At 40.2% G+C, this 25,988-nt stretch overlaps 2 protein-coding genes across 3 annotated transcripts; both read left to right on the top strand.

Annotated features, from left to right (window-relative positions):
- The first annotated feature begins 719 nt into the window (after positions 1–719).
- il12rb1 (interleukin 12 receptor subunit beta 1) lies at positions 720–17,191 on the top strand. Its single transcript, XM_005453984.4, has 15 exons — positions 720–899; positions 1,504–1,627; positions 5,636–5,787; positions 5,917–6,059; positions 6,146–6,185; positions 6,457–6,576; positions 7,524–7,600; positions 7,823–8,033; positions 8,116–8,262; positions 8,434–8,532; positions 10,851–11,006; positions 11,155–11,310; positions 11,738–11,807; positions 12,021–12,096; positions 15,082–17,191. The coding sequence occupies exons 1-15, from the start codon at positions 827–829 to the stop codon at positions 15,403–15,405; spliced, it is 1,968 nt and encodes a 655-aa protein (XP_005454041.1). The 5' UTR covers positions 720–826; the 3' UTR covers positions 15,406–17,191.
- Positions 17,192–19,307: 2,116 nt separating this feature from the next.
- Positions 19,308–25,988, top strand: klhl26 (kelch-like family member 26). Of its 2 annotated transcripts, XM_003449015.4 has the most exons (3): positions 19,309–19,737; positions 21,848–22,030; positions 22,563–25,988. In XM_003449015.4, exons 1-3 carry the CDS (start codon positions 19,688–19,690, stop codon positions 24,142–24,144), a joined length of 1,815 nt encoding a protein of 604 aa, XP_003449063.1. In that variant the 5' UTR covers positions 19,309–19,687; the 3' UTR covers positions 24,145–25,988. The 2 variants fall into 2 exon arrangements, with proteins under 2 accessions (XP_005454042.1, XP_003449063.1); XM_005453985.3 differs by lacking the exon at positions 21,848–22,030 and having other exon boundaries at positions 19,308–19,737.

The raw sequence follows: 25,988 nt of genomic DNA, 5'->3' as shown, positions 1-25,988 counted from the left end.
TCTGTTGTCACGGATTTTTTGGGTGCTATGCTGACTGTAAATGAAATGATTCAGCTTCTTATACTGTTACAGTATATGTGCAACTACAGGATTCACAATGTGAAACTTTACATTTTAATTTTATCATTAACGCACCTACATGTGCAGTTAAGCTGACAGTGTCCCGCGCTCCTTTCAAAGGAAATCTTTCAGTCTTTATCAAATTTCTTTTTCTTTTTCAAATAAAATAGATGGACCGTTTACACCTGTGCAAAAGCCTGCACTATTTTTAGGAAACAAACAGGAAGTCGTTTGTCTGGAGCTTGTTTTTAAAGATTTAAAAGTCTCACACAAACACAGACACGCAGCAGGAAGGTTAGATAGTGTTAGATATAAGGAGGTTTTAATGACTGCACACTTCTGCACGTCGACGTGGGTTTAGACCTCATCACACGTAAAATTCAGAAAGGTTCCCTCTCACCTGATTCAAGACACTCAATGTAGGTGTGGTGAATCAGTTGCTCTAGTTTCTAGACTTTCCACTAGTTTTTCTTTGATGTGCAGTCTGGAGACAGCAGAAAACGGTGGCAGGAAAATTAAAAATGTAAAAATCAACAAATGATTTCAGTGAGTCATACAGTATACAGGGTTTTGTGTATGACTGCCATTGTGACGAGCACAACCTTCCCCCACCCCTGACGCTTGTGGTTTTGTTGCTCTTCATATGAAGTGAAACAAGCCGAGACATTCTGTGACATTTCGGAGAAATACAAGTGAAGGCAGGTTAGCTACATGGACTCTCACAAACTGTAGAACGATCACCTTTCTAGACTTTCCACAATACCTCATGGAACTTTTTAAGAACAGGAGCTCACTACATGGATATGTTATGTTTATGTTCCTCATGACTCTCAGCAAAGGTAGATACAACTATGACAACCTTTCTTCTTTGATGACCTTAAAAAGTTTACCTTCATTTAAGTGGCTTTGTGCTTTGGATTTAAGATTAACTTTATTCTGATGATATCAAATCAGCTTCAAGAATGCTAATTACATGCATGAAAGTGATAGCTCAACTTAGTAAAAACATCAGCCACAAAATTTTGGTTATCTTATCAGCAGTGTGTGGTTTCCACACTTTGCAGTTTACATCCGCAGTGTGCAGCGTTTCTGAAGTGTCGGCGTTTAGGTTTAAATTATATTTGACAAATTAACTCATTCAAATAGGATGTAAGTGTGAATTTTGCACTTGTAAGGGTGAGGTAAAGTGACAAATAATGTTTTAGACGTTAGATGTAGGACAACAAAACAGTGAGAACAGTGAAAGAAAGTGTTACACGTACAGGTGTATTTCAAAAAATGTAAATAGTACAAGAAAATTCTAGCTTGAAATGCGACATTTGAATCTGTTTTCTCTAAAGTGATGTGTGTTTTCTGTGGCAACCTGGCAAAGATAACCCAGACAAATCAAAGGTCCACCTGATGACATCAGTTTACATCATTTTCAAATTTGTTTCTTTTTAGGTTTTGCATGCGAGGCTCCCTCGAGTCCTCAGTGCTTCAGACGAAAAGCTGAAGCTACTGTTTACACGTGCGAGTGGAGCCTGAACACGACTCAGAGCGACGTGACGTTTGAGCTTTACTTTAAGTGAGTATTGCTCAGTTTCAGCTCTTTGTTATTGATGTGTCCATAAAGATGTTCAGTCTGTGAAAAATACTTGACTCTTTACACATAAACTCTAAACCTTTATGTGATATTTTTTAAAAATGGGCCCATGAAGCCCAGTTGCCACAATTCTGACATTTGCTTTCTGGATATCCAGCTTCTTACAGTGAACAACTGGTTGGGTCATTTGATGTTTCATAGCGAAAGCCAGCAGATAGGTGGGATCTTGATACCACTCTGCAACACCTGCGACTGTGCTGCAAGCCAGTGGTGTTATGTTAGGATGTGAGAAACCGTGAGGGTTTCAGCCAGCCCAGAAATCGTGAGATTTTCACGTGACAGTGGAACAAAATGAATTTATGGTCTGAGAGGCTGTACTCCTTCAGTCAGTTTAGGTCAGCTATGTAGGGCAGCTTTCATAACATGTAATCAAAATAAAGCAAATGAGGTCATGTCAGTGCTACGTCCTCTTTATTTTTCATTTTTATTTCCACAACAGCAAAGCCCAGAGAAACCAATTTAAGGTCACAGATTCAGCTTCTATTTTATGATGACCGCATTTTAAATATTGCAAACTTAATCTGTCATTTTAAGTCTGACAGCCTCTGTTTACACACTGTTAGCTGGTGTTTTCATGACTTCACACATTAGAACGCCTGTATTCAGTTTTTACATTTACTTTATTAGTGACTTAAATACTTTCAGTGCATTGCTGGGCTTCTCTGCATCATGCACAAACTGCTGACTCCTCAAGGTTATGCACTCACTAAGGTCCTGCATACTGCTACAGCAAGAATGAAAAACAGTCACCCTGGGAGACTCATGCCTTCACTCTTGCAACCAAAAAAACAAAGAGGTGTGCACTGCTGGCAGCTGAGACGTTTAACGTTAGTAGCACAGTTTGCTCTCCCCTTCGCATTCACCTCAGAACAAGCAAGTGTGCAGATGTGAGAGGAATAGAAGTATTATGCAACTTTTATTTTACGGCTCAGATTAGAAAAAAATGCACAAAAGCACTTTTGCAATACAGGAAATTTTTCAGTCATCATGAGTTAAACTGCACTGCCAAACTACATATTAATAGATCTTCAACAAAAGTTACTTCTATTGAAATGGAATTGGTCATTTCTCTTGAAATGACCAATTAAGTCTATTCATGGTCAGAGTTATGAAAAAGAGAAAAACCTGATATATGGCTTTGGAACTGGAAGAATACCAGATTTCAGTACTAGCACAGAGAGAGCATACTGTCATGTGAAAGAGAAGGTTTTCACAGTCCTGTTAAATACCAAGTACAATAACTGCTTCCATTGGAAATAAGAGAGTAGCTAGTACCCTATAATAAATGCCCTCGATTAACTGATCATCAGCATGTGTGAGCACCTCTGCAAAATCCAACATTTCAGCATTTTGGTGATCTAGTGGTATTGATACACACTAGTCTTTTAGGTGTGGACGTCCCAACAAATTCCCCCCAAGGTCAGTCCATGCAATGCTTTGAGAAACTGCACAATTTGTCCCTCGTTAGAAATGTATGCAGGTGTCTCTTGTTTGGAAGGGTCACCAGGGTGACCAGGTCACCAGGTGAGCTAAATTATCATTGTTCTGAAACTAGAAGTTAAAATGTGTGAAGATGACTGCAAGTGAGGCATTTACTTATGGAAGCTTATAACTTATAATGTGCACCACCTGTTTAAAGCTCTCTATGACCCTAAAAATCCCCCACAGAGACCGTCGAGACCTAGTCAACTGTTTAAGAACAAAATAACGCATTTATGAGCACAGCAACAAAAATGTCAGATGATCAGAGATACTTTACACAGTAATGAACACACACAACATTTAGCCACATACTAAACACTCTTTCATTTTGAACAGACCGGGTCATTGTTGTGGCTCTTCGGAAGAATTCAGCATACCAGGTTCAGCGAGGCTTAGGCTTTTAAAGCTGCAACAAACCACAAGACTTCAGTGACAATGTTCTTTGGACAGACCACACCAAAGTAGAGTTGTTTGACCGTAATGTGCCACCTGAAAACCAAACGAGCTGTGGAGCCCAGTGGAGGACTGATGATGATTTGCACTTGTTTTGCAGCCATAGGACCTGGACGCCTGGCAATTGACCACAAACTCCTCGGTTTACCAAAGTATCCTAGAGTCAAATGCAGTGTTGGTCAAGTTACTTGAAAATAGTAATTAGTTACCAATTACTGATTACTTCTCCAAGAAAGTAATCCCGTTACTTTACTGATTACTTATTTTCAAAAGTAATTAGTTACTTTAATACTTAGTTACTTTAAAAAAACATACACAACCTGAAAACATAATAAAGCAATAGACATTTTAGCCCAATTCTATTTTTTCCGCATAATCCATCATATAAAATTGAATCAAATGAAAAAGTCTCTATTTAAAACTTGTTTTATTAGTTTTAATCTTTTAACTTTATGCACATTAACTCAAGCAAAAATTAAATGATTTGCAGCAGTCTTTGACTTGAAGAAATTCTTTAACATTTAAACCTATTTTCTGTGTTTACACTAGCTCTTTCAAATAGATAAAAGTAAAACACAGCAAAAAATAAATAAAATCAAAGAGTCATGGGCACTGAGTCCTGTCACTCCTAAGTCTATTTTCACCTTTTTTCGCAGGAGTGGGGCCGGTGGAGGTTTGGTGCTGCAACAGTCGTGTCAGTGAGGGGATCCGGTGTTCTGACAAACCATCCTAGTTTGGCAAACCTTCCTACCGCACATAGTATATGCACATTTCTGCTGTCACACAATAATTCCAACATAAATTTAAGTGTGTAGGACGGTTTGCCACATAACTTTACCAATCAGAGTATGCTTCTAGCTCATATTCATAAAGGAGGGATGGTTTGGCCCTTAATCCCCCCCCCCAAGTATACTTGTAGCTCATATTCACAAAGATAGGACGGTTTGCCACTTAACTTTGTATTATGCGCATGCGCAGCACATGCACAGAAACAATCAGTAGGATGGTTTCTGAGGTAGGATGGATTCCCAGAACACCGGGGGTTTCTCTGTGAATTTCACGTTCCAATGGCAGCGTGCTAGGTGCTTGTTCAGATTTGAAGTTTGATTTTCATGCTGCGTAGGAAGGAGTTTTCTTCCCACGCAGAGTGTACAGTGGATGCTAATGTTTTTGTCACTTTTTACAGAATCAAACTCAAAGTCATGTCTGTACTTCCAAGCTTTAAACGTCGCATGGTCGTACTCTCTCCTGCACTTCATATTATCCATTGTTGATCTACACACATCTGTTACCACAGATGTCGCACACTCGTACGTCATTGTGATGAGACACTCTCACAAACAAAATCACATTTTAGTAACGCGGTAATGCAGTGTGCTTACAGGAAAGTAACAGTAATCTAATCACTTTTTTTGCAATAGTAATCCCTTACTTTACTTGTTTCTTGAAAAAGTAATCAGATTACAGTAACGCATTACTTGTAACTGCCCATCTCTGGTCGAATGTGAGGCCATCTGTCTGACAGCTAAAGCCTGGCTGAACTGTGTCATGCAACAAGACAATGATCTCAAGCACAGCAGCAGATCTACAACAGAATGACTGAAGGGAGTTAAGGTGTTTCAATGACCCAGTCAATGACCTAACCTCAGGGACCCTAAGAGAGCTGCGCATAAACATGCCTGCAAACCTCAATGAACTGAAGCTACACTGTGAGGAAGAGTGGGGCCAAACTCCTCCAACAATTTAACAGACTATTAAAGTCATATTTACCTGAGAGATGTGATACAGGTGTCAATCATCTCATTTAAGTTCAAGCAAGAATGTAAAGAAGTGTACTTTCTAAAATAAGAAGCTATGAAAACAGACAAAGGAAAACGAACGAGTGAAACTGGACGAGAAAGTGTTAATATACTCATGAGTTTAATGCTGATGTGTTGGAGTGTCTCTTTCTCCGCTGCTCCCGGTGCAGTAATGCTTTTATGTTTTTCTATGTAGTGAGACAAAATTTGGGAACATTAAGGAAACTTTCTATAATGTCGTTGAGGAACAACTCATTCAGTCCCGCAGCGTTATGATTTGGGTGGAAGCTCACATAGGAAACTCCACCTGTAAATCACCAAAGACGTCTGTCATACTCCAGGACATAGGTAATGGACACCCTTTTTTTAATTACACGATTATCCGTTTTGATTCACCAAACTGACACACAGGCCACATTTTAATTTTGCTTTGCAGTTGAAATATGTATTAAGCAAAGTTTCGCTTTCATTCAACAGTAAAATATGAAGCACCACAAAAAATTTCAGCATCCTGGTTGAAAAACAACCTCAGCTTGAGCTGGATAGCTACAGAGAAGTATCCAGCTGTAGCAGAAGTTTGGTTCAGACGAGACGAGCACCCCACAGAACCGTGGGGAAAAGTGAGTCAGTGTTTTGTCACCAGATGTAAATTTTTGGTCTTTTTTAAACAAATCACTATTTAACCTAATTTCATTTGCTGTTACAGAGAATAATAAGTACCACCATTAACGACAATAAAGATCAGCGTGAGTACAAATATGTCTTATAGGAGTTAAAATGTCTGAAGACCACTGCAAGTGAGGCATTTGTTTATAGAAGCTTATAACTTAAAACATGTAACACCTGTTAGTGTGTGTGAAGCCCTCCTACACCCTAAAAATCCCCCACACAGACAGTCATCTGTTTAAGAACAAAATAATGCATTTATGAGCACAGCAACAAGTATTTCTGGGCAACATTTAGCCACGTGAAACTTGGTTGAATGAGCTAAACTCTCTTTTTCTTCAATCTGAACAGACCAGGTCTTTGTTGTCAACCTTTGGAAGAATTCAGCGTACCAGGTTCAGATCAGACACCGATCCACTATAGCCAAGAAACCACTGTGGAGTCCCTGGTCTCAAGTTGTGGTTCCTGCAGGTGAGCTAGTGTTATATACACAACCGAAGTGATGATTTTAATAGAAAATGTGAATCTCAATGTGAATGAAATGCATATTTACACTACAATTGAATGTGTAATGATGCTGCACAGGATGCAATTGAAATGTTTGCCTTTTATCACATGGAGAAAGAAAAACTACATCCTCTTTCAAATCGATGGTTTGAGGATATAAAAATAATCATTTTGACCTTAACAGATCTGAAAAAACAAAAGTGGGTAAATCAACAGATCAGTGTTTTAAAAACTGTTTCCTTAGTACTTTGGATGATAAGTAGCAGCGAGGTGTAGTTTGCTGGCCTGAAGCATTCAGATGTGTTTTAATGCAATGCCAGGAGTGGACATCCTAGAAATTGGCAAAAACCCATAGCCCTCAGTTAGCATATTAAATGTTAAAGTCCAGGACAGTCCAATTAGAAAAAGAGTCGGCAAGTATGGCTTGTTTTGAAGTGTTACCAGGAGTAAGCATCTTCTACACGTTCAAAAAAGAACATGGCAGCACGACTTGGGTTTTGAAAGTTGCATCAAGTTGCATCACAAACCACAAGACTTCTGGAGTACCAGAAGTACAGATGCCATGGCACAGATGTTTGCCTCTAATGCACAGCAACACATATGGTGAAAACCAAACACAGCACATCAACTGTCGAGCACGGCGGTGGGAGGGTGACGATTTGGGCTTGTTCAGAAACCACAGGGCCTTGCCATCTTGCACTCATTGAGTCAACCATAAACTTCCGTGTGTACCAGCGTACTGTAGTCAGGAATGTGAGGCCATCTGTCTGATAGCTTTCTCTTTTAAAATTGTGTCATAAAACAGAGCAATGATGCCAAGTAACTTCTGCCCTGTTCAGTCCACTCTAGCATTCTTCTTATAGGATGGTAAACTGATGCATCTCAAAAAAGTCTATTTGTTTTCATTACAGAACTTGTACATGAGCCTAATGTCACCATGACAATAACACATTTCAATGGCACTCGAAAGGTGACACTAACGTGGATGGTAAGTCAACTCACGATAAAGACCAGGAGCGGTGGATGGAACTGAATTTGTGAAAATACTTGGGTGTAAACGGCACTTCATCCATCAGTTTCTACCACTTTTTTTTTTAAACATTTTCAGTTTTATCCACTACTCCCTGGACAGTGTTGAAACAGTTGAATACAGTATTTTCTTGTCGGTTCAGCTGCATTTGTCTTAACCAAGCGCCCTCTTGTTCTCCAGCCAATGCCACTAGGAGCAGCAGTGAGAAATGTGACGTCGTATTCTTCGCAACGGTGTATTTGCACCAAGACTGTATATCACAACAAACATACTATTTACACGTTTGTGTCGTACTCGGCTGCCAACATCTCCGTTATTGCCAGAAATGATGTGAGCGTCTCTCCTCCGGCAACCCTGCAAGTACCAGTCGAACCTGCATCAGATTTAGAAGGTAGGTGTGCAATATGCATTAATATCAATACTGTGTATATTTATGTTCAAGTAGACCACAAACATGAATTTCTCTCTGGCAGCTTGCAACAAAACTTTGGCAGATAAAGAAATAAACAGGAAAACTTGTCTTGAGTGGTACGAGCTTCAAGATGGAAGTCCAGTGCCAAAAAATGTGATAACCTTAACAGGAAAAATGGGTAGAAAGAAGAAAGAAGAAGTAAGAAAGAGTAAGTTGTATATTAAGTATGTTTAAGTTTGTTCCCTGTGTTCATGAAATGATTAAGACCAACAAGTAAAAGATTTTACTCTCATTCATCTTATGTTTATGCCACCTTGTTTTCAAAATGATGGCATTAAAAATACCGTAGACCAAAGAAGCCTTTGTGTTTCTGTTACAGACCTGAAGGACTACATCCGTTACCTCTACTTTGAACACAGATGTCAACATGGGAGACCACAGACGGTTAAAATGTGCTTCTTTTATCAAAAAGAAGGTGGTAAGTGCTTTCATGAAAGCATACATCGAGATGTGCAAGGTTTCTACAGACTTTCTCTTCCAGCTAGGAGGACTGCAACGAGTCGACCACATTAAACAGCACATGCATGCACGCATAGACTAACTAAAGGGGAGAGCGAGGCCGGCTGGCACATTTTCTACTGTGTGATATTTCTCTGTCATGTGGTGAGATAAAATGGTCAAACCAAAATCGACTAAAAGATAAACAGCTCAGAAAGACAGAAATATTCAAAGATGATTGCTGAAAGGGGGATTCATGAATAAAATTACTCAGTCACGGCAGGATTTGTGAAAAACACGGCCATCAGTGTAACATTGAACTTCAGCTAAACATGTCAGACCTTAAACATCAGTAAACAGCAAAAATACTGCAATATTTTTCCATTCATTCATCCATCAGTGTATTTTCTTAGCCAGTTTAGAGCTGTTAGAGGGCTGGGCGCAGGGTACACCCTATTCAGGTCGCCAGTATATTGCTGGACCAAGAATCAGACAATCATTTGCACCGATTACACACTAGTTAACCAGTTAACCTAATGCACGCCTGAGTACCCACGCAGTGAGCATGCAAACAGCACACAGAAAGCCCCCAGGTGGCTGGTAGATGGGCACCACCGCGCTGCCTCTAAGAATGATAAAATGTTTTCATTAAATGAATATGCCCATCATTCTCCAGCTAGAAATGACCTTTTCAGATGCCGGTGATTTATTCAAACACAACATTAATACCACAATTAAATCCTAATTTTTTAAATCTTAATGCTATTTGCTATTTAATCTCAATATTTAATATGAAATAGTGAAGTCATGCATAAAATGCAACAGCACAAAAAGCTCTCAGCATATAAAAGCATAAATAAATATTGCGCTGCAGTAGATTCAGTCTTCTTTGAAGACAGACTGCAAACTAAAAGACAGACTGCAAACTAAAAGATTACCCACAAACCTGAGGATAGGCAGGGAGATTAACCCGCTCACTTTACTGAAATAATCTGCAAACCTTTAGAGACTGAGAGTCAATGACTATGTAAAAATATCTCGACTCTGTAATGTGTTCGACAGTGACATGAATGTTTTTAATTATTCTGGTTGATGCAGTGAAACACTCAGTAGCTGCTCTTTTCTATCAGCCAGTCAAAGCAGCTGCACCTTTAGCTGCAATGCCAACAAACCATGCACATAACATTTCTTCAGAGATGCCCCAGATAGTGAGGGTTTCTAAGATCTCACGTTTGTAGAGAATTCAGCTGTTGTTTGGGCTGTAGACTCTTTCAAGATGCAGTCCTCAAAAACAGAGGGGAGGATACATTTTTATTCCCACTAGGGATTAAAGAAGAACAGAGACATGCAGAGCAAAAGCAAAGGGAACCACCCATCATGGCCAGGAATTATCACTAATCACTACAAAATTGAAAAGTTGGACTCTCCTCAAAATTTTGTGACCTTCAAGTCTTTTTGCATAAAATGGTTGTGATGAAAACCAACTCGTTTTGACAGCAGGCTCTCAGCTCTTAGCAATCATAATTACAGCAGCAGATACAGACCTTGGTCAGTTTGAACAACAACATCATTTAAGTGTTGAATTGACTGATTTAATTAAGCAAATAGGTAACGGCTTTTCAGTCCAATAATTACCGCAATGATTGATATGTTTTAGCAAGCAAAACTATCGTGATGACTGTGATCAGATATCACTTTAAATCATAAACAATCAACAGTAGAACTCAAGGCTATGATTAATAGTGAAAGTAAGAACATTAACACACACATTGTAAAGTGGTAAAGGGAGGTGTACTAAACAGCTGTGTAATCTTAAGAACACCACTTACTAGTGAGACAGTTCTTTAGTTTGCAGCAGAAAGATTGAAGGAAAGGTCATGTGGTCTGATGGGCGATTAGGTAATAAGAGGGGCAAGTGTAATGATGCACCAATGTTAAACTTGTGGGGCCAGTGTTGTGATGTCTGGGTGTTTCAGTTGGTCTGGACTAGGTTCTGCAACTTTATGTAGTACCCTTTACCTGCTCAAGTACATATTAGTTATGAGTTTTGGGTCAGTTAGCATGCGTAAAATTTAGTTCCCAAGATTTGCTAAAATGAGAAGCTAACATGCTAATTAAGATATATTGCTGAACCCAAGCTTAGACCAGTTCTCTAGGCATTTAACATTAAGCTGAACAAAAAAAAGACGTGCACCACACACTCATCGAGTACAAATCAAAATCATTGAGCACAACACATTTTGTCTCCTGCTCCATTAGGATTATTATTTTAATTAATTTTTTTTTTTTAAATTTTAGTACCACTGAAGGAACCTCAGGAGGTCACCACACTTCACGAAACAGACATTTCTGCTGACCTGTCCTGGAAAGCGATTCCTCTTGCGTACCAGCAAGGCTTCCTGACACATTACCGCCTGTGCTGGGTGAAAATCAGTTCACAGGATGAGCCCAGAGGTGTGAAAATCACTTCTTTGAACTCTAACTGCTTCTAAGTTATGTAAAAGGAAACACTAACTGACACTCACATTTGAGAAACATAAATTTCCAAACTGTAATAACGAAATTGTTTGTCTTTTTTTTCCCTGCTTTTTTTGGGTGTTAGTGTGCGACAACATACCAGCTTCAGAGACTAAATATCACCTGGAAAATTTGAAAGCTGGAAGCAAGTATAACATCACCCTAGCTGGGGTGACACAAGTGGGAGAAGGGCCTGAAGCCACAGCAATCATCAACACCAAGCCAGGAAAACCTATGAATGGTATCAGAACGAACTCTCACGTTAAAATAATTTGTTTTTAGTAAAGCTGATATATGTCAGCAAGGTTTTCTCCTTTGGGTTTTTTCATAAAAATTTCATGGTACATAATATGTATAATATATGTAATGATTGCTGTGAGATTTTAGCTTCATTTATCAAATATGTTTCAAGATATAGTTTTTGAAAAATTGTCATTGATACCTTCAAGACATTCACGCTCCAGGCTTGAACATGAATACTACAAGAATTCATAAAATGAAACTGTTTTTCACAGAGCTGTGGTATAAAGTTGAGTTGAAACTTTATATTTCAAAGAGTGAACTCATTATATTAGTTCAAACCTTGGAGCTAAAATGTTTTTTGAAAATCAGATAATGTCTAGCAAAATGACAAATTTTCTGTTACTCTCCTCTCCTCCCCGTATTAGTGTGGTTGAGTTTCGGCTTGCTGTTTGTCTTCTTTTTATTCTCAACAACGTGCACCGTTGTCTTGAAGAAGTAAGTGAACTTTTTTTCCCCCATTTTAAAAACAAACCTGCCAACTACAATATACATACAGTATGTTTGTTTAGTACTTGTGAAAAACAAATGAAACATGGTCAGCAGCCACTGTCAACGTAACTTGTGATCATCAGATGTGTCTCTTAATTGTCTAAGAAAGTAAAAGTTGCTCATGAAGTTCTTGTTTATCTCTGTTTTTCTCATCTTTAGGATCAAAGTCAAGATTTTTCCTCCTGTGCCAAAGCCTGTTATCACAGATTTCATCCCCCATCAATCAAAGACTCAGGTAAAAGGCTGTTGCTTGGATTTCCAGCTGTTAAAGATTTGATGTTCATTTCCAGTATGGTTATTTAGGTAGTTATAGTCAAAGAAATTTGGGGGGTTTAACAATTTTGCTAATTGGTTGGTGTTTTGGTGGTTCTGTGGATTGGAGGTGGAGAGCTAAGATTGGCTAAGCAGCTGCAGCTGGAAAAGGGTCCACTCTGGGTTAGGAATGAGTTCCTGCCACAAGGGGAGAAGTTTAAATATCTTGTGGTATTGTTCATGAGGGGAGAGTGGACACTGGTAGATAGATTTCTGCAGCGTCTGCAGTGAACTGGATACTGTATCAGTCTGCTGTAGTGAAGAAAATGAACAGATGGTTTCCAAATGTACACACTTGTGAAGGTCCACTTGATGCAGATGTCATCATCAGATGGTGAGCATGAGACTCTGTCCATGTAGACATTAAAATACAGTGCAGGTGCCCTTCAGTCAAGTGGAGTTAAAAAAGTATAATAGTACTGAACTCATGGTGAGCCTTGTGCAGGACTTACAGTCCTACAGTGTTTCAATCATGCACAGGACTTTGGCTACACAGTGAAAGACCAAAATAACCAAAGCAGGCATGCTTGCATGCAACCCTCAAAAGCCAAAAGCGTGTAGCCCAACTACATGTAGGTGAAATGCAAACTAGCTTAAAGCTGGGCTTGAACAGGAAAGAAATTTTGATTTCACAAGAAGCATAGAAAAAAATTAGAAATTTAAAAAGATAAGAAGAAGATGAGAAGAAGGGTATGGACTGATTCTTATGTAGTGCTTTTCTACTCTCCCGCAGCCCTCGAAACACTGGAGAGCTTTCATTGTTTTCAGTACTCGGCAAAGAAATATATCAGTTATGACTTATATGCTCTTCGTGGCAGAGGCAAAGCAAACGGAACAGCAAAAGCACAAAGACAAGCACGCTTACCCCCTACTGCACAGCACATATAGACAGGTGTCTGTAAAGCTCTGTGCAACACCGATGTACAAAAATGTTCCACGCGTTATGGTTGATGTGTTGGTCCATTTTATACTCAAGTTTACGGGATGCTTTGCATGCTGCAGTCTCCAAAACGATGGTTCCTGCTACAGTTTTGTGATAGAAACAGAAGAAGTGAAAACAGGATGCAACTTTCCAAGTTTTTCTGTAGAATGTGTCATTATTTTTAGCTTTTACTGCAGTTTCAATTCTTTGCCATCTCAGATTCTCAGATTTGTGCATGACAAAAACCAAAGTGACACCAGAGCACACAGTGTAGCATTTGGAGTCTAATTTTTTGCCTCATGCTTCCATTCACAAGGGTGTTAGCAGTTAGCGTAGACTGTCTGTTAGTCTTGGGGCTTTCACTCGGCACGCTGGAGCTTGAGTCCTCTGATGGGACCATCGTTCGTTGACTTCTATTTTTCACTGTTTTCTTTTTTTCTTTACTGTTTGGTTGGACTTTCTGTCAGAAAGCCCTGAGGCAGATTTCTCTCAAGTGCAACAAGTTCCTCTTCTGTTTTCTCAGTTACCAGCATGACTAGTCCAAACCACCCCAGGTACTGTGAAGGCAGCTGTTCTCATTTACATGACCACAGCAGGTTGCTTACATAAATACTAGTCTTTTTAACCTGCTTAAAAAAACGACTGTATTTTCTCTTGTGAGATCAGGCTAAACTTTTCACGTTTCTGAAGTCTGCTGTGGCTCTAAATTGTTGCCCGGTGCATCCAGTTTGCCTTAATTAGCCTTTAATATTGATCACAGTGTTCTTAGGTCAAGAAAATCATTGCACATACATTGGAAAGGCAAGCACCTGTATATATAATTTACTGAATTTTAAACAAAGAACAAGCAAAGAGGTCCAGAAAACTGCAGACCTGACTGTGATGAGATATTATGCTGTCAAGATCTGGACCATAAAATTGATTCCCCATTGACGTCTGTAACTGCTAAATGGAATAAGTTTGAAATCATAGGGATGGATCACCTAGACAGAGGCCATTCTTGAATAAAAGGCATGAGATAGTCTATGTGGAGTTTGGTAAACTGCATGTAAAGTTCTCCAAATGCATGAGAAAAAAAGATCATCTAGGTCAAAAACATAACTATGAGGGCAGAACTCAAAGCACTATGTCTGGGAAACAATAACAAGAAGTAAAACTGCAAATGATGGAAAGTTGAATGTCTGTGGTTGCTAAGTGGGCATTGCTGAAGTGACTGGATGCTTTGGCCAAATATTTTTCCAGCAAATACTCTGACAGATCTATTGAAAGCCATTGTGGCAGAACCACAGAGTTTTCATTTGACCCAAAAGCAGAACTGTCGACTGCGTGCAAGAGAAGTATGTGGCCACAGTACCATGACCAGTGAGCGGTGGACCACTGTTTTGACCATTGTCAATTTTTTCTTTGTTGCTGAATGTGACACATGTGCCCTTTTGAAAAAGACAAAACACAAGCAACTGAGACAAAAATTAGCTCAACTCATTGCGTCAGTGAAAACAGTACACAAAGGGTATGTATGTATAAAACCTGTATGTACCTTTAAACATTGACGGTCCTTTTATCAGATGTGCACACTGGTCCCTCTCCTTCTTTAAGACACGACTTTGATGTTTTTCAAAAAGAGTTTAAAATTTTAATTTGTCTGACCACAGAATATTTTCAATGAGCTTTAACCCACATTTGTGGATTCACACAAAGATTTCTGCAAGTGTTTCCATGCACGTGTCTCCATGACACGTGCATGGAAACATGACAGAACAGTTTGTAATGCTGCCCCACCTGAGGGCCCGATGATCATGGCCATCCAATACTCATTTTCAGCCTTATCCATTGCAATGCTTTTGTGAGGCCTTAAATGGGTTAAGTGGCTTCAGCAGTTCCAGAAAAGTAGCTTGACAAACCTCTTATCCACGACTGATAAAACCCTTTATCCCATGTAATTACAAATACTTACTAAATCTGTTCTCTGATAATGTGATAAAACAGGAAATCCTAGAGAAGAAAGAGGAGGTGCACGATGAGCTGACGCTGCTCAAACTTTATCCAGAGGGAAAGTCTGTCTCAGAGGAAGCAGAAGATGTCCGTGTTCTCAGGGACGAGTGGGGCGATGGGACTGATGAGGATATGGAGCACGACAGGAGTACCTTGGAAGAATGCAGCGACGACTGTTCGAGCCCCGGCTCTACAGATGAGGAGCAGAGGAATTCCAAAGAAGGAGAAATTACAGACATTGAGCAAGTGGACAATGAGCTTGCCATGCTGATATACAAGAACGGCTTGGTGTTTGACATGAAGACAGAATTACCTTAAATGGATTTAACTTAAGACTTTTCAGCATCACAGCACAAAAGAACCTAAGCACTTGCTGACTGAATGAAGGACCTTAGCAATAATATATTAATCAGCAAAAGTATTTTGCTGTTTTTTTTAATTGACATTAATGGACTTTTTTGTTTGTTCATTGACATACAGTAGGGGAAATAATTATTTGATCCACTATGAATGTGTAAGTTTGCCCACTTTGCAAAGACATTTTTATGGTAGTTTCATTTTGTATGCAACTGAGTGAAATAGGTATTTGATCATAACTTAGTACTTAGTGAAGAAACCCTTGTTGGGAAGCACAGCACTAAGACTTCTCTTAGGTTTAGACACATCCCAGGAAAGGTTTTGGCCCACTCCTCTTTATGGTCGCTCTCTGAATGCTTTAGGTTTTTTTGCTGCCTTTTGGCACAGACACTTCAGCTCCTTCCACTCAGGTCTGGAGACTGGCTAGGCCACTTCCTGACCTTAATGTGCTTCTTCTTTAGCCACTTCTTTGGCAGTATGTTTTGGGTCAGTGCCATCCTGGAAGACCGATCTATGACCAATCCTTAGTGTTTTGTCAGAGGGAAGAAGGTCCTCATCCAAGATTTTATGGTATATGGCCCTGCCCATTGGCCCCTTAATGAGCTGAAGTCGTCCTGCACCCTTAGCAGAAAAACAGCACCAAAGCATAATGTTTCAGCCTCCGTGCTTCACTGTGGGGATGGTGATCTTTGAGTCATACTCAGGATTTCTCTTTAGTTTCATGTGAGCACTGCACTTTCTGCCACGCTTCCTCTGAATCATTTAGATGTTCACAGATATTAACGTTAAAACAGCCATGTACATGTGCCTTCTTGAGAAGGGGGAACTTGCAGGCATTGTAAGATTTCAATCCATTGTGGTGTAGTGCATTACCAATGATGGTTAACAAGCTCCTCCCGTGTAGTTTTGGACCAATTCGCCACCTTTCTCCTGATCTTCCTCACCCCACGAGACAAGCTCTTGCACGGAGCTCCAGATCAAGGGTGATTGATGGTCATTTTAGATTTTATTTTCTTGATTTCCAACACTTGTCGCTGACGTCCTCTGAAGGCTCTTTGGGTGTGGTTTATACACATAGTAAGTTGAGATCAGGAGTATCTGTACTTGATTGAGTTACTGTCATTTAATCAGTCAATCAATCCATGGGAGTCAGAATTCCGGCTAGGTTATAGGGTATCTGTAGAATGCACTCAACACACACTGGCTATACTCACAGATATCAAGTTTATTTAGGGTTTTATGCAACAACCCACAGTCTTGTCAGCACTGGTCTCAGCTTTTCCAACCCTCCTCTCTCATCTCCCGCCTCACTAAAAAGGGATAAAGACTGTCATCAGTCCAAACGCCACCAGCTGTGCTCTCACCTGCCTCCCCAGCACCGCCCCATTGAGCTCACTGCACCACTCCTCCCCTGCAGCTAAGCCAGGGACCACACCTCCATCACAGTATCAAATACTTACTTCACTCAGTGATGTACGAATGAATTTATAACATTCATGTAATGTGTTTTTTTTCATCTTTCTCCACTAAAATGAAACTTCCATAGAAATGAGAGAGTTTAATTATTTTCTTTGTAAGTGACGAAATGTGCAAATTCAGCAAGGAATCAAATAATTAGTGTCCCCCACTGTAAGGAGGCCAGTACATGAAAGAAGGAGGGTTAAACATTCTCATACTTTATCACTTTACAGTGTCAATAAATGTTTGTTTGTTTTTTATTTGTGGAATAAAGAAATCTTTGTTAATACTTGTTTGAATTTTTCAAACTTTCTAAAAAGCAGATTTGCCTCAGTGGTTTTAGTTCATTGCCATTATCTTGAGGCAACAACGTGAAACATTCAGACACATAAGCTACCAAAGGATAATTTAGTCAGCTGCAATTTGCTTTAAGTGCTGACTTTAATTATCCATCATACACTTGCTGTGAAAGAGAGCAGATTTGTATTATTATTATTCAAAGCAAAAGTTAATTCACTTTTTGCAGTATGTTTGTGCAATGACAAGAAAATAAAACAAGAACAACTCATGTTGGCCAGTGTAATGTAACAGGAAGGACGGAGAAGCTGTGTTTATGATCGCTGAGCAGTACAAATGTGAGCCTGCTGAGAGGTAATGGTATGACAGGAAGTGGTCGCAAAAAAGAAAACCCAGTGACCTTAAAAAAAGGCAGCTCATCAAAGACCACATTACTCATTACTAAAGAGACTTCTGTGGCATTCAGATCGAAAGTTGCATTGTTCAGAGTAGAGCGTGTCCTGTTTAATTCTCAAAAAGTGATGACAACCTACTAGCGTTTCCTACCATGCTGCAATTTGCATTCCCAGAACTGGAAAAAGATAAGATTTTCCTACTTCATGTTTTAAGAATAAAAGAAGCAAGATAATAACTCTGTTCTGCTATGTGTTCATTTCCTACCACAGAGATTAAAATTGTCTGGTCAGAGCAGAAGATTTTAATCTCTGTGGTAAGAAAAAAAAACATCTGATAAGCAATGCCTGTGGTTAAAATACTATCACAGGATACCATAGTGTATGTATAAATAAAGTACAGTCATGTACTGCTCATAGTTTAACCTAAGTTTCAGTTTTTATCAGCACAACTATTCTTACATTTGATGTTGCAGGTTCAGTCAGTTTTTGCTTTGGTGACGTCAGGCATCCAATACTACTGCACCTGTTCTTGTAGTTATGCACACAAGCATTCACCCCTCTGCTTTCACACACATGTGGACTTGAGTGACATGCCATTGTTAGTCTATAGGGTTTAATATGATGTCAGCCCAACATTTGCAGATATAACATCTTCAGCTCTTCTGGGAAGGTTTTCCACAAGGTTTAGGAGTATTTATGGGAATTTTTGGACCATTCTTCCAGAAACACATTTGTGAGGTCAGACTGATGCTGGATGACAAGGCTGCGTTCTCTCAGGTTGAGGTCAGGACTCTGTGCAGGCCAATTGAGTTCTTCTACACCAAACTCACTCATCTACATCTTTATGGACCTTGCTTTGTGCGCTCGTGCACAGTCATGTTCTAATGCAGGGGCCATCCCCAAACTGTTTCCACACGTTTGGTATAAAAAATATCTTGGTATGCTGAAATATTAAGAGTTGTTCTCACTGGAACTAAGGAGCCGAGCCCAACTCGCGAAAAACAACTCTACACCATAATCCCCCCTCCACCAAACTTTACACTTGGTACGGTTCTCCTTGCCAAACCCAGACTCATCAATTGGATTGCCAGATGGTGAAGTGTGATTCGTCACTCCTGAGAACACATTTGAATTTTAGATAGAAAACAGTGCTTAAGCACCGTGTTTAATATTCACACACACACAGACTCAAACTCTGATGACTGCATGAACAAAGATGTTCTGAGCCTGGTTCTGCTGGATGTTTCTTCCTGTTAAAGGGGAGTTTTTCTTTCCCACTGCTGCCTTGCTTTCTGAAAGTTCAGGTTTTCTCTGTATTATTGTAGGGTCTTTACCTTATCATATAAAGTGCCTTGAGGTGACTACCGGTGTGATTTGGCGCTATATAAATAAAAATGAATTGAATTAGTTTCATATGGTCTTAGACAAGTTACAGACGTTTTGATTTGACATCATTTTAATGAGCTAGACTTTTTCACTGGAAAGCCTCATTCATTTCAACTCAACAATGTCAAACCACATTCTTTGCATATTAGCACAGTCTGTGTGCAGAACTGGCCTCTCTGCATTCCAGTCCTATCACATTTACTGTACAGAAAAATCTGATAAAGGAGGCCCCAGCTCATACACTATTGTATTGTTCACATACAGGCTTTGCAATTGACACATTTTTTTTATATTCACAACATTTTACACATATAGACTTAATTGGCACCTAACAAGTGCTACTTTCATACATGCCTACCGTATGAATAGAATGACAGACACACATTTTTATGGATATTTACTGTTACAATCTAATCTTGTCTCCTATAGGATCAATGCTTCACACGGGACATCTCAACTGAAACACCTATGCACGTGACTGCGGCGCCCTCTAGTGGTCGGCACATAGGAAGGAGGTACAGCAAGCAGCCGGTAGGTGAGGTCACCACCGTGTTCGGCACAGCACCACAGACAGGCAGCTGTTTGCCATCCATCCTGGAACAATCGACTTTATCCAGACTTGTGAAGCCATGACCGGGCCAGTCGTGCCATTGGCATCCTGTTAACTCGGCTGAAAATGCCCTATGCGTGTTGCTATGTGCTAGAAGATGGCGGAGTCAGATGGTGGGGAATTTGCTCCAAAAGATACGCAGAACAGGTGGGTGAGGACGTGGGGAGTCCACGGTGTTGTTTTGGGTGTCCGGTGTTTCCCTGATGGGAGTTCCCAGGGCTCTGGGACTCCAGCTCGATCCGAGTCCGTCCGAACGGTGCGAAGCGCCGCGGCTTAAATCAAGGAAACACCGAGGCGGTGTCCGGGCCTCCAGGCACCAAGACTACCTGCTCCTTTTTATCGATACAGCAAAGAAAAAAGAAGTTCAGAATGGAGGCTAGACAACCATAACACAACCTGCTTTATTTTAACAGTTTTATTAATTATTTTTATGACAGACTAATAAATAGGTCACAACTTTTAAGCGATGCTAGTTTGCTTTAAATGTCACCACAAAACTGTGAGCACATCCGCGGAAAGTCTGTTTCTCTTTTGTTGTTGGCTCAAATATCTTCTTCAAAATCAGATTAGGCATGTTTTTTAAAATTCTGATATTTAAAAAGAAAAACAAAAAACCATAATGCAGACCGTAAGCATTTAGTTTATTTTAATGAGGAGGTTTCCCCACTGGAGACATGCAGGTGCATTAAGTCAACATGATAACCGTAGGACACGCCATCGTTAAGTATTAAGAGTAACGCTGCCAAAGCTAAATGGAACACGTTTGCATTTTATATTATTTTACACGGACAAACAACCACGTTAGTCAAGATATATAAAAGAAGACTCCTCGTTTTCTCCCCTTCAACTGCTTTGTGTGTGCGCGTGTGTGAAATTTCCACTTTGTTTTCCTTTATTTTGACATGCACAGACAGAGATGAATATTATTTGCTCAGCAGATACCCAGGTACTCGAGCTTTTCTCCAAAGAAAGAGGAAATTTGTCAGTCATACAACTACTGCAGGGATCCTCGCACTGTTTTAAGCTGTTTATTCTAGACCTGCACTTTTTTGCCGTTTTATTTTTCTTCCAGTACCAACCGGCAGTGTTTACATTCTCTAAATTAATTTGTTGGCTCTTGTTAGATGAGCTAATACAACCTCCAAAGCAAGAAAATGCCTATTTGGGCTACATTGTATTTGTTAACTTTTGACAAAATAAAGGTGAGAGTCAGAGGAACGAATCTTTTTGATCACACCAGCATCACTTGATATTCAAGATCAATACTGGGGTATGAAAATTGAAAGACTGGCTATTTTTATACACACAGTTCTCAGTGCTCAATTACTTTTTCTGGATTGAACAGATTTTATTTACACCAGGGTGATTATAATTTCTCCTATTAGGGCAGGAAAACTGATTTCTGAACAAAACACTGATGTTGGACGAGAAGGCCTGGATCATTGTCTCCACTCTAGTGGAGGTGGGTTAGGGTTAGGGTGGATCATTGTCCGTGATGGACGGGAATGTGTTGAGCTGGTTGTCAGGTTGAACCTGCTCTCGATTCCCATCACTTGTCTTTGACTCCATTTTAATTTTTTGACTTAATATAGGATAATTGTTGGATTTGAAAAAATCCTATCCGTCGTTCCCATTTAGCCCCATCTGGTCATTTTTAACCTTCTTGCTGTGCTTGGATGCCATTTTTGAATCTTGTTAAATGAAGCATATCAGGGGGAAAAAGTGCAAGCAAAAACTTATGAAGGCTTGTCGCTTGTCTGAGGATATATATGTACTTTGAATGAATGTGTTTGCAGTGATGTCAGGGAGAGTTTCCTGTTCCTTGAGTGCTGACAAAGTGATGCTTTTTCATGTACCTATGATGGTAATGTGTCCACCAGATACACTGACTTGCTCTCAGTTAGCCACTGTAATTGTCGCAGATAGATTTCAGTTTATGTCTAGCAGTAAAGTGCACAGCACTATCTCTTCCCCTCATCATGACTCCAGTGTACAGACACATTCTCGCTAATGCAAAGACACCGAACAGAATGCATTTCTCCCTGGCCGACTCTAGCAGATTAGATTAAATTTTCATCACAGCAGTACTTTCACCAGACGCAACTTATCGATCTCTTGGACTATGCAGCAATATTTGAAAAGCCGGTAATAGCTTTTAGTAACTGAAAAATTAAGCTGAGTACAGAAACTAAGATCAGGGGAGATGTGAAAAAAGGAACAATCACTTGAGTGACTTGAGGCCTTTTTCTCTTTACAGTATGGCAAACAAGAATAGCACCCTTCGCTGTACTTTCTCAGCCCCGAGCCACAGTTCCACCCTCCTTCAGGGCTTGTCTGTTTTACGGGCTCAGGGCCAGCTACTTGACGTCGTGCTGGCCATCAACGAGGAGCGCTTCCAGGTCCATAAAGCAGTGCTGGCCGCCTGTAGTGATTACTTCAGGTTAGTCTAAGGCATGAGACTTCACACTGCCCGATTTGCATTCATAACTGGAAGCTTTTAGCTGCAATGTGGGGAAAAAAACAGCTGCATCCATTTAAAGTTAAATACACATCTCGGTAATGTAAAAATACATTCTCAGTCTCCTGTATGTCAGTGAATTCATATTTGCCAAATGCTTTCAGATTTTATAAATGATAAAAAGATATCGTAAATTAGAGAAGCAGAAATTGAGAAAGTTTTAAAACGTATTAAGACATTTTAATATTTAGATAATTGTACAACAACATAAAAATGCAGGAAAAGGTAAGCTTACTGCTTTGCACACTAGTTTTTGGTTCATCTGCACCAGACCTGAAACAATCAACAACTCAGGGGAAAAAAAGGCCTTTTTTTATTTATTTATTCATTTATTTTACGTAGAGCAATGACTCTGACTCCATTGCCAGTCAACAGTAAAGTAAATGTATGCAGTTTTGAGTTCCATGGGACTGTAAAATATCACGTAGTTTACTTACACGTCCTTGTGTTTCAGAGCTATGTTCACAGGAGGCATGAGGGAGTCGAACCAAGATACCATTGAGCTGAAGGGTTTGTCTGCCCGTGGGCTGAAACACATCATCGACTTTGCCTACAGTGCAGAAGTCACTTTAGACTTGGACTGCATTCAGGACGTCCTCGGAGCTGCCGTCTTCCTCCAAATGGTTCCTGTCGTGGAGCTCTGTGAGGAGTTCCTCAAGTCAGCAATGAGCGTTGAGACCTGCCTGCACATCGGCCAGATGGCCACCACGTTCAGCTTGTCTTCCTTGAAGGAGTCGGTGGACGCCTTCACTTTTCGCCACTTCCTCCAGATTGCAGAGGAGGACGATTTCCTGCACATTCCCATGGAGCGCCTCACCTTCTTCCTTCAAAGCAACAAACTGAAGAACTGCAGTGAGATCGACCTCTTCCACGCTGCCATCAGGTGGCTCCAGTATGACGAGTCTCGCCGGGCTCAAGCCAGCAGCGTCCTCTGCCACGTGCGCTTCCCCCTCATGCGCTCTTCAGAGTTGGTGGACAGCGTTCAGAGAGTGGACATCATGGTGGAGGATGTTCAGTGTCGCCAGTATCTCCTCGAGGCCTTCAATTACCAGATCCTTCCCTTCCGACAGCATGAAATGCAGTCCTCACGGACACTCATTCGCTCTGACGTCATGTCACTCATCACCTTTGGTGGGACACCCTACACCGACAACGATCGCACAGTCAGCACCAAGGTGTACTATCTTCCAGATGTCGCATCCCGTCAGTTCAAAGAGCTTACGGAGATGGAGACTGGGTGCAGCCATGCTTGTGTTGCCGTACTAGACAACTTTGTCTACGTCGTCGGCGGACAGCACTTACAGTACCGTAGTGGCGAGGGGGCAGTGGACAGCTGTTTCCGCTACGATCCACATCTGAACCAATGGCTGCGCATTCCACTCATGCAGGAGGCTCGTATCCAGTTTCAGCTAAATGTGCTGAACGGACTGCTGTACGCCACTGGAGGGCGCAATCGATCTGGCAGCCTGTCATCTGTAGAGTGTTACTGCCCAAAGAAGAATGAGTGGTCATATGTGGAACCATTAAAACGCAGGATTTGGGGTCATGCAGGGACTTCCTGTCAAGAGAAGCTGTATATCTCAGGAGGATACGGCGTCTCATTGGATGACAAGAAAACTCTTCACTGCTACGATCCGGCGACAGACCAATGGGACTTCAGAGCTCCCATGAATGAACCCAGAGTGCTGCACACCATGATCAGCACCAGGGATCGGGTTTACGCCCTGGGCGGCCGCATGGACCACGTTGACCGTTGTTTTGATGTGCTAGCAGTCGAGTATTACATTCCAGAGAACGACCAGTGGACCACGGCCAGTCCTATGAGGGCCGGCCAGTCTGAAGCGGGCTGCTGCCTTCTAGACGGGAAGATTTACATCGTCGGAGGTTACAACTGGCACCTGAACAATGTCACGAGTATCGTTCAGGTGTACAACACGGAGACAGATGAGTGGGAGAGGGATTTGCATTTTCCAGAATCCTTTGCTGGGATTTCTTGCACACCAATTATACTTCCACAAAACATCACACAGCGCTAAGCAGAAGACCTACGACTGTGAAGATTTATTCCATGTGCTCTTTCTGCCGACTGTTGAGTCAACACAAGGTGTGATCATTTTGTGTGCGTGAGTGTGTGTGCGTGTTTATATGTTCATATGAAGAAATTGACCTAAAAAGCCACAGTACTGTTATTTGGGTATTACTTTGTAGCTTCAGAGGGTTCGTTCATATTTATTCCACATGAAGGGTCTTTATTTTGAGTTATTCTGAATTTATGAACTAAAGTTATAAATTACAGTTGTAGTTATCTGAGATGTGTTTAATACATAAACTGCAAAGGATCTGTTTTTTCTTTTTCTTTTTTTTTGTACATTTGTACCATTTGGAAAATAGAAGAGCAGATACTTTAACAAAGCGTAAACGGTAATAGTAGCACTAACTACCCCAAGTTTTATTGATCAAGGGCTTCAGTTACACACAGCACAAATGTCTCTAGACATAATTATCATTTAGAGTATGCTACAATTTTTCCAGTGACAACATTTAAACTCAACCTTTATAATGTTGGACAGCTTGATTGTACATTTGTTTTTTATTTAATTCATTTTTTTGTGCTATGTTGTAATTATTTAACAACCGTTAGTGTTTTAAAGTCTATTTACTAATCAACAAACCTCGTATCAATGATGGCACACAAACGAGTATTGTATGTGTTTAAACTGTGAATTTTTATTAGTTATTCCACATTAGTCTTTTTTTCCCCTCCTTTTCAAACTACTACTGCCCTCATTTGTTTCAGTTCTTGCTAATGACTCAGACAACATAACAAACCAGTATGGACCTCTTATGGCAGCTACATCAATACTTAATGTGTGCGTGTGTGTCTGTTGATCTGTTGCTGCTCTCTTTATGTAAAACAGCCGCTACAGCTTGCTTAACATAAAAGGTTTGTCCTTAAACAACAGTGACATTTAAATTTTCTGACTGTAATTGTCTGTTAAAATGTGACAAGCAACATTTTTGCACAAATCCTCAAAGTACAATTTATACAGAAAACATGCTCATGTTATTCACTTTCTATTCTTACTATTTTTGCACTTTATATCTACAAATGCATATTATGTAGGCCATTGTAGGTTTTAAAAAATGGATGTTGAATTGGTGAATGAGGATTATTTTCAGTGTTAAAGTCAGAAATGCGCAAGAATCAACTCTAAAAAATCGTATTTGTCAAGGAACTACTTCACTTTGCATTTGTAGCAGGGTGAACGAGCATCTGTCAGTCTGTTCCTGATCCAGGTATCACCTCATTCACACACGTTTTCTTCTAAATAAACATGGCTAGATGTCATTGTCACTGTAGGCTAAAATCACGTATCAAGTATTTAGGTTATTATTTAATTGAGACTTATGCTGCAGGCAGATGGTCCAAGGTTCATCGAGCCATGCAAAGTGAAGTGTTGTGATTCCTTACCCCTTTTTCCTGAGGGTTTTCTTGCTTGTATATATCCGATTTTAACCTCAGTAAATTCCTCAGTCTTTTTAAGATTTCTCAGCAAATGTGTGACAGTATAATCTCAGATTATACCAGGGTTTTTTTGTGTGTGTGCAAAGAGACAAACTTCCTGTTTTTGTTGTTTTTGTTTTGTTTTTTCATGGAACTGGCCGTGTGATGGTGAGAAGCCTCCTTTCTTTTTTTCTTTTTTTTTAAACTATCAACTGTCTGCCTTAGTGTGTCTTTGTCTTGTTCTTACCTGTACCAGTAACAGCACATTACATCGTTAAAGTGCAATATACAGGAAATTGCTGTAGTCAAAGGGGAATGTACACATGTGTAGCTTTATGTGCATTCTTTATTAAAGGTGAATCATGCTTTAAAAAA

The sequence above is a fragment of the Oreochromis niloticus genome, linkage group LG15, assembly GCF_001858045.2.
Source record: "Oreochromis niloticus isolate F11D_XX linkage group LG15, O_niloticus_UMD_NMBU, whole genome shotgun sequence".
NCBI lineage: Eukaryota > Metazoa > Chordata > Actinopteri > Cichliformes > Cichlidae > Oreochromis > Oreochromis niloticus.
Note: the sequence above shows the minus strand (reverse complement) of the source record. Positions and strands in the feature narration are given on the sequence as shown.